The 9,267-nt window shown below is 45.3% G+C and overlaps 1 protein-coding gene across 2 annotated transcripts; it reads left to right on the top strand.

The window, feature by feature from the left end:
• The first annotated feature begins 380 nt into the window (after positions 1 to 380).
• Positions 381 to 5,956, top strand: LOC310811506 (interferon-induced protein 44-like). Of its 2 annotated transcripts, XR_014554472.1 has the most exons (9): positions 381 to 515; positions 1,940 to 2,014; positions 2,361 to 2,394; positions 3,110 to 3,314; positions 3,635 to 3,778; positions 3,937 to 4,108; positions 4,567 to 4,667; positions 4,797 to 5,225; positions 5,727 to 5,956. XR_014554472.1 is itself a non-coding variant. In XM_083679688.1 (8 exons), the coding sequence occupies exons 2-8, from the start codon at positions 1,951 to 1,953 to the stop codon at positions 4,971 to 4,973; spliced, it is 897 nt and encodes a 298-aa protein (XP_083535814.1). In that variant the 5' UTR covers positions 381 to 515; positions 1,940 to 1,950; the 3' UTR covers positions 4,974 to 5,515. The 2 variants fall into 2 exon arrangements, 1 of the variants encoding a protein (XP_083535814.1); XM_083679688.1 differs by lacking the exon at positions 5,727 to 5,956 and having other exon boundaries at positions 4,797 to 5,515.
• The last annotated feature ends 3,311 nt before the right edge of the window (positions 5,957 to 9,267 follow it).

Here is a 9,267-nt window from a genome sequence, read left to right as displayed (position 1 = left end):
AAATAACTTTACCAACTGTGCAAATACTTTGCATGATTTCACATCAGGGTTAGTTTTTAAAGCATTTATAAGTACATTTATAAAGCATTAATAAATGGCTCCTGATTGCAAGTTCCCTTTTTGGCAAGCACCAAGTGAATATCAAAGAAATGGGTGAAATATACAAGAAATGGGTGCAGTATTGTATAAAGATCAGATAGCCTGCCCTGACAAATTCATGGAGTTTTTGACAAATTCATGGAGTATTGGAAGCTTAAAATGTATATTAAAAAAATGTTTACACTCTCAAAGTACGACCTGGGATCTGGCGAGACCGCTGTTGGCAGTCTTAGGGTCAAACACCTCCTTGATGCTCTTTATCAGAGAGAGAGAGAAAGTGAAAGAGATTCTCCACCCCGTCCTGTAAACAGCCCCATTTACAAGAAATGAGTGCAGTATAAATATCGGATAGCCTGCCACGACTGCCTCTACAGCATACTGTTTCCAACCTCACTTTCAGCAACAGCACCAACAAGGTAAGTCTCCTTTGCCTTTCTGAAACCATTCGTCTGACTTCTACCTACTCCTGTATACTGCATACAGTATAAAAATGGTCTAATCCAGAAACATGTAAAATGATAAGAACGGCAAATTATGACATTTTAATATGTTTAGTACACTTGAGAAGTGACAATAATGAATCAAAAACAGTTATTTTGAATTCTTCCAATTAAGAGATTACAGTGCAGTAAATGTGTTGTGTTACAGTGAGGGTACATATTTAGTGACAGTATTTGCTTTTGACAAAGTCATAAAGCCTGTCTCACTTGGTTAGACCTCCTGTGGGTCAAAAGTTTGAAAATAATAATAATTATTTCTTGACAAATACAGAAGTGTTTGTTTATCCCATTATGAGGCTGTTTTTGTCAAAAACTATTTTACTGCATCTGTTCTGCTGTCCTCCACTGTGCCAAGTCTACATGAATCTTTAGTCCTAAGTGTATGTTTTGGAAATAACTCAGCTGTCTGTGATAGGAGTGGTAAACTCTGGTAAGCTAACGCCCATGCGCGCCTTACCTGCCTACCTCGCCCGTGGGACTAACTACAGGTGTGGCGACGAACGAAATAGTAGGACAAACACTAGAGCCAGAACAGCGGATACTGTGGTGGAATTCTAAGTTAAAATACTTTGAAATAAAATGTCAAAGACTAGAGCTGATGGTTCATTCAGAGACTTTTATTACAAGTAACAAAACAGCAAGACAGCACAAGCACCAACCATACTTGCATCCACCTCCAGTTGGTTGACTGAAATCCGATGCAGCGACAACAGGAGAACTACACAGCAGCGCTTTTATGGCGTCAAACGCACTCTGACAGTCAGCTGACCAACAAAACGAGACAGACTGGCTGAGCAAACTAGTCAGAAATGCAACCATGCTGGATATCTCTAAGCCAGATCGGCTAGTCTAAAATTCTCCAGACCTCCAAAGGAGGTGCAGCATTTTCACATTCACGATGTGTATGATAATGTCTGTAGTGGTTGAAAGCTATAGAGTACATGTATAATCTATGTGTTGGAAATACACCATTGGTGTAGAAACAGTGTCTTTCTGTTTTACTTTTCGAGTCTAGTGTATCCTTACTTCCTCTTGAGGAAATCTTTGATCTGGCATGACTAGATTGTTGTAAGAAATGCTCTGAAAATCTTGCTTTGCAATCAAATCACGTTAGATCAGTGATTGTATCAAGGAAGGGAGGATAGAACGTTTAAAGTATTAAAACTGGCCCTTGATGTCATGTCAGGTGAAAGTATAAGTCATCATTTAATTTCTGTATTGTACACATTTGATTCCTTCAGGAAAATATCTCTCATTGAAGTACTTACACCTGACACATTTATGTAGGATTACTGTTACAGCTGCCTACATGACACATGTACTTTTTATTTCTCCTACAGAAAAAGTAGTAATGGGCAGTTCACAGTCAACAACAGTAGCAGCAGCATCACCATCACCATCACCACCATCACCAAGTAAGAGACAACATTTGTGGATACATCATGTGACATTCTATTCTGTACAGTAAATCTAGCATGTTAGGTATCTTGGTATCACGTGAATTGATGATTTCACAGACACACCACTTAGAACTTAGATTACAGCGAAACAACCACAAAATTAACAGCAAATACAGTATACAAAACCTCTGGTTAAAGGGATGGTTCAGTCTATTATCACACCAGTAGTGAAAGCTTCTCCCGTTCTCCATTCTCTACTTTGCTATAGAGGTATTTTAAAAGTTAGAGCACACAATTAAAAAGAAAGTGATTTTACTCTAATATTAATTTAATCAAAATATACTCCTTCTATTTCATACAGAATTCAGCAAAGAATGGAGGAAAATGGATTGGAGGTAAGTACTGTAGTAAGCAGTGACTGACAAAAGATGGAGAGGGCAAATTAGAACAGTTCATATTCAGTTTGAGTTACTATAGTACTGTATGTGATATTCATATTTATCTGGTCTTCATTACAAAAATGAATGACCTTGTAAAATATAAACACTTCCTGTATTCTCATGGCAGAAGCACATTCCCTTCACAAGACAACTCAAGGGGAAAACCAAAGCCTTTAACTGATTTAAAGCCACAATCTGTGAATGGTGTAATGGCAAATAGGGTGACTCAACACATAAACTACACAAAAAAAACATTTTGCTTTAGAAAAAATATGAATACCTAGATAGAATAATTTATATATGTGACGTTTAGAAGTTTAGTTTTATGTCGGATTGTAGTGTTTGGTGGTTTCACAGTCTGTACCACTTTGTTTACAGACATCCTCTGGGAATGCTCTGAGCATAAAGAGAGATGCATACTGCACAGATAATCTTATGATGCTGATCTCCCTATAATTTGTCAATGAAAATAAACTTTTGAGGGCAGTCACATTGCTAAACGGTCTCTTTGTTACTTTTACTAAAGCATATAGTAGTCTATGGTGCATGGTATAACTAGGTCCCAGGGTTTTTCCTTGTCAGGTCACATGGTCAGGAAAAACAGGACACTAGGTATAACATGTTTTCCATTATGTGTGGAAGTAGGATAACTCTTCATTGTATTTGACAGTAAAAAGGCCAGAGACCAGAAGGAGAAGGACCTGAGACACTTTGACCTGAATGATCCGGACGTGGGTCATCTCAGAATCCTGCTACTTGGACCAATTGGTGCTGGGAAGTCCAGCTTTATCAACTCCCTCAATAATGTCTTCCAAGGGCGCATAACATCTAATGCCCTGGTAGCCAGTCATGCAGGGAAAAGCTTCACCAGGAATGTGAGTAGTTATGAATTTGAAATACCATTCCTAATTCGATGAGCATAAACAATGTTAAAGGATGAGACATTGCTCTGGTACACCATGACATACTGTAGTTTATTATGCAGTTCATTGGCTCTCAACACTCACTAAAACAGTGTACAGTACCCTCACTCTGTAGATTGCGGGTTCAAGACCCAGCCTTACTCTTCTACTCTGCCCATCCTGTCTGTATCATTCTCTCATTTCCAACTGTCTAAATCAATGTATAAACATATGGAGAGATAATATGGACAAATATTCCCCAAAACAATACCGTTTTGCTTTTTTCATTTCAGTACAAAACATTTTACATAAAAAACGGAGATTCACGTTTGCCCTTTGTATTCAATGATGTCATGGGTCTGGAGCCGACCAAAGAAGGGGTGGACACCAAGGACATCATCAATGCTGTAAAAGGTCACATACCAGAGGGCTATAAGGTAAAACAGATCACACAAAAGAGAACACAAAGACTTGGTGTGATAAGAACATTTCCAAGTCCTGTTCTCAGAACACTTTTTTCTAAGTTTTCTAAACATGAATAACAAATGCAGTATGTACAGTCTCATATGACACATGATCTCTTTTTCTGGTCCAGTTCTTTGCAGAAGACTCATTACAAGAAAATGACCCGAGGTATATCAAGAGGCCCAAGTTAAGTGACAAAGCTCATTGTCTGGTGACTCTTGTCCCAGCACACACATTCTCCCAGATTCAGGATGCAGCCATCAAGAAAATGATGGAAGTCAGGGAGGCTGCAAGTAAACTGGGTAAGTCAGCATTTCTATCCTCATCTCACTGATAAGGTGCTTATGGCCGTAGTTAACATCCTGTGAATAATTTTGGGTTTCTTTTACCAATTAATTCTAATTTACTTTTACTTGACTGCACATACCCATAATGATTTGTCATCTTTCAGTACATATTTTCGTACTCACTGCTAAACCTAAAACAATTTTGTGGCATGTTGTGTTTTGCATGCAGTCGGTACTTACTAAAACTTTTACAGAAAATGGCCAACAACTTCTCCACAAGAGTCTGACAAATGAGGTCAATAGTGGATATAAACAACTGCAGCAGATGACTTTATGTGTACGTTTTATAGATGGTTGACCCACTGTCTACAGTACAAAGCAGCGTTTTGCTGTAGATAGCTCTAAACTACACTATGACATGGTTCTGTGTTACCCATGTTCTCCCCTCTGCATGCTCCATTCAATCTCTACAGGAATCCCTCAGATTGTTATCCTGACCTTCCCAGATGAGGCTTGTGAGCTGGTGAACAAAAATCTGAAAGATATCTACTGGAGCAAAGACATTAAAAAGAAGGTATGTCTTGTTTTACAGTAAATATGGGCCTGAGATGTACTGATACAATATCGCTGGCTACACCTGATACAATAGTCTTTGTTGTAATGTGAGGCTGATCCAGTCTCCTTTGACTCCTGTGTCTGTCAGATGGAACTGTGCAGTATTGAGCTGGGCCTCCCAATGAACTGCATCCTGCCAGTGAAGAACTACAGTGAGGAGATTGAGCCAGATAATGACATGGACGTGCTGATATTGAGTGCCATGTCCCAGATTGTGCACTTTGCCAATGATTACCTTTGGACGCTCAAAACCGCTGAGCAATGAGTGTCATCATTCCTACAAAATGGATACGCAGATAGTGGACCAATAGTAAAATTCATGTATATCATAATATTGTGATATTGTGGTCCCATTGATTTGACTACTATCTCTTGATTCTTTCTGACAGGACATTACTGATAAAACTAGGGTATTGTTGTCTTTCCATTGTATTGTATGCATTGCATAAGTCTCCACAGATCTCCATTGATCTTTGTTTTTATGGTGAGGCTTATTTTTTGTGTTTTTATATAACTTGTTTCTTTATTCAGGCAGGTCCAATTCAAAGTAGTTAACAGTATATGTATTTGTCATGAGAGAGGATCCTCTTGAGGCCTCCATTGTGCAGTGGAGGCTGAGGAATACTCTCTCCATCAGATTCAGCCTCTTACAAATAATCAAAGAATGATCATGAGTGATCTCAGGTTAGTAGGGTGCTGAGACAGCCTCTTCTCAGCCACCCTATGGTCATTACCTGTGTTGCTAATCCTTCACTGCATAGACATCATCATCATTTCCGAAATAAAAAAAAGAGTATTGACATACAAGTATTGACTACATTGCTTATTTTCACCACTGCCTAACTATATATTTTCTGTAATTGTAATGTTTGTTTAGCTGTGTGGAAGTATGGTGCAATCAATCTGTAAAGAATGCCCACTGACTTGACACTAATTAAACACTCGACCACTTTAATGAAGTAGGATCTTTATTCAAATGAACTCTTATCAAATACAAACATCTGTATCATTTTGCAAGCATCAAATTTACTCTTCAAAACAGGATTATCAAATCATCTGTACAGTGATAAGCAATTAATGACTGACTCTGACCTCTGATATGCAGTAACTGTATTATTGATCTAAAGGCATCTATTAGAATTTATTAATGACTTTGGATTAGTCGTACATCGATTGGTATAGTGAGTGATCATATGGGAGTGTAAGGTTTTAAGGCAGCGATACAAAATAAACGTTTCTTTACTCAAAGATTTGGTTCTTGATAACACAAGATACAAACACACATTTTTCACAAAAATAAAAGGAGAGAAAACAAAGTCTCCAAAACAGAAATAGTAGATAACTAAAGGCAAGAGACTTAACTCGAAAAAATAAAGAAAAGAGACTCCTAACTCAAACTCATAAATATCAATGGCTTACTTTTCTCAGGTGAACAAACGGTGCACACACTGTAAAGACTGAGCGGGGAGTGAAGGGGAATGAGGTCATAAAAAGTCATTGGTGACAATCAAACACAGGTGCAGATAGTAAGTCCATAATGAGTGAGTGAGTGAGAGAGAGAGTGAGACGGCACAGTGGGCAGCCGGAGGGAGACACCTAGAGTTGTCACGCCTGAGGTTGCTGTCTGGTGACTCTGGCGCCCTCCTCTGGCAGTATGGGGCCAGTGGCCTCCCAATCTACCCAGATTCATTTCACCTGTGTGTTCTGTCCCCTGTTTGCTATATCTAGCCTGTGTGTTCCCCATGTCCTTGTCAGAGATTCTCCCCGTCTGTTCGTGTTTACCCTGTCTGCCAGTGAGTACCTGTGTTATTGGAGCTTGGTTTTCTCCACTTTTATTTTACCCTTTTCTCCCAGTGTTCGACCATTCTTAATTAAAGAGATAAGTTCTTGTATTTACGTCTTTCATCTGAGTATTTCTCCGCACTTGGGACCACCGCATCCGCATTGCTAACAGAATCTCTGACCAATATGGACCCAGCGGAGATACTCAGGCTGCAGGAGGAATCCGCAGCCCAGCACAAAGTGTTAACCCAGCACGAGCAGGGTAGGCAGCAGGTGGCCGAGAGCCTCCATCGACTCACCATCATGGTTCGTTCCATGTCGGAGGCTCGGGAGGCCGCCGCGGTACCTGCACCGACACCACCTGCTCCAGCTCCCCAGACCTCAGCACGGGAGCCGCGCCTACCAACGCCTGAACGCTACGACGGACGTCCAGAGGGCTGCAGAGAGTTTCTCACCCAATGTTCCCTGGTGTTCAGCCTGCAGCCCTCATCCTTTCCCACGGAGCGCTCCAGGGTGGCATACATCATCACCCTGCTGACGGGCCGGGCTCTATCTTGGGCTACGGCCGAGTGGGAGCGTCAGATGCCGGCATGCTCTGACGTCACTCTGTTCACCCGGGAGATACGCAAGGTATTCAACACCTCCCGGGTGACGTCGGGGCATGAGGCCGGCCGTCGTCTCACGGCCTGTCGGCAGGGTGAGCGCTCCGTGGCGGACTACGCTGTGGAGTTCAGGACCCTGGTGAGGGAGGCAGGTTGGGAAGAGAGCGTGCTGGTTGTCCTCTTCGCCCAGGGTCTCTCGGAGGTGATGAAGGACGATCTCGCCTTCCGAGAGCTCCCTGAGCAATTGGACGATCTCATCGACCTCGCTATACGCGTGGACAACCGTCACCGGGAGAGATCAAGGGAGCGACGGTTGACACGCGGCACGTGAGGTCCCTCAGGAGGAGCCCATGCAGTTGGGGGCAGCGCACCTCTCAAAGGCAGAGAGACAGCGCTGCCTGAGCGAGGGGCGCTGCCTGTACTGCGGCCGGTCGGGTCACCGCTGTGCTGCCTGCCCGGAGAAATCGGGAAACGGAGGGTCCCGCTAGTATCTGGGTGGGTGCTGGCGGGACGGGATCCACCCTCCATTCCTGGAGATTCCCGGACCTTTCTCCAGGTCGCAGTGCAGTGGGGCTCCAACCCAGAGAGGGTCCTCGCCCTGGTAGACTCTGGAGCAGCAGGGAACCTGATGGACATGAGCCTGGCGGCTGGATGGGGAGTCCCGCTCATCCAGCTAGCGGAGTCCATTCCGGTCCAGGCTCTGGACGGTCGGCCCCTGGGAGCTGGCCTGATTACACAGCGCACTATCCCCACTATCCACTAGCGCCTCCAGCTCGAGGGGGCTCCTTGGGAGGAGGCTCATTTTTTCATCATTGAGGCTCCTGACTGCCCCCTCGTCCTGGGTCACCCCTGGCTGGCTTCCAGCAACCCCCGGATTAACTGGGCCACCGGGCAGGTTGTTCTGAGGGTAGGTTCGACCGTCCACACATGTCCATCCAATCCCCTTACTCCCATTCCCCGCCCACTGCCACCTACCTCCCCTGTGCCCGACCTGACCGGTGTTCCCCCGGAGTATTGGGACCTGGCAGAGGTCTTTAGTAAGTCACGAGCCAAGAGTCCTTCGGGACCTCCTGGATCTGTCCGTGTTCGTCTACCTGGACGACATCCTTATTTTTTCTAAGGACTTGGCCCAACATAGGCTGCATATTCGCCAGGTTCTACAACACCTTCTCCGCCACCAGCTTTATGTGAAGGCAGAGAAGTGCATTTTTCACCAGGAGACCGTCTCCTTCCTGGGATTTATCGTTTCCAGGGGGGAGTTGCATATGGACCCTGCCAAGGTCAAGGCAGTGTTGGACTGGCCCCAGCCGTCCTCCCTGAAACAGCTAAAACATTTCCTGGGTTTCGCCAATTTTTATAGGCGGTTCATCCGGGGGTTTAGTGCCCTGGCCGCTCCCTTGACCATCCTCACCCAGTCCAACTGCCCTCAATTCGCTTGGTCCCCTGAAGCGGAGAACGCCTTTGCCACACTCAAGCGGTCGCTTCACCTCTGCCCCGGTCCTTGGGCATCCTGATCCTGCCCGGCCCTTCGTGGTGGAGGTGGATGCCTCCGACATTGCAGTGGGGGCGGTGCTCTCCCAGCAGTGCCTTAAGGATGGGAAGGTCCACCCCTGTGCTTTCTTCTCCCGTCGGCTGTCCCCAGCAGAGCGGAACTACGACGTGGGCAACCGTGAGCTGCTGGCGGTTAAGCTGGTGATGGAGGAGTGGAGGCACTGGCTGGAGGGCGCCGTCCAGCCGTTTGAAGTGTGGACGGACCATAAGAATCTGGAGTACATCCGGGGGACCAAGCGGTTGAACTCCCGTCAGGCGAGGTGAGCACTGTTCTTCACCAGGTTCACCTTCACCATCTCCTATCGTCCAGGGGCGAAGAACACCAAACCTGACACCCTCTCCCGTCAGTTTGACCCGGTGGACCTGGTGGAGACCCCCGACCCCATCATTCCGGAGGCTCTCATCCTCGCCCCTATGTCCTGGGACATAGAGCGGGTGGTCAAGACGGCCCTGGGGCGGGAGCCCGACCCTGGGGGGGGTCCGCCGGGGAGACTCTACGTCCCCAAGGCTGCGCGCGCACGGCTGCTCCTCTGGGCGCACACATCCTCCCTCACGGGTCACCCAGGGGCCGCCAGGACCTTGGAATTCATCCGGAGGAGGTTCTGGTGGCTCACGGCAGAGGGG

This window comes from Argentina silus (genome assembly GCF_951799395.1).
Source record: "Argentina silus genome assembly, chromosome: 10".
Lineage (NCBI taxonomy): Eukaryota > Metazoa > Chordata > Actinopteri > Argentiniformes > Argentinidae > Argentina > Argentina silus.
This window is presented reverse-complemented; position numbering and strand designations above follow the sequence as displayed.

Coding starts and splice junctions, on each gene's coding strand:
- LOC310811506 (XM_083679688.1), top strand. CDS start 1,951: ATGGGCAGTTCACAGTCAACAACAGTAGCAGCAGCATCACCATCACCA. Junction 2,015..2,360: donor ACCATCACCACCATCACCAA/GTAAGAGACAAC, acceptor TATTTCATACAG/AATTCAGCAAAGAATGGAGG. Junction 3,315..3,634: donor GGAAAAGCTTCACCAGGAAT/GTGAGTAGTTAT, acceptor TTTTCATTTCAG/TACAAAACATTTTACATAAA.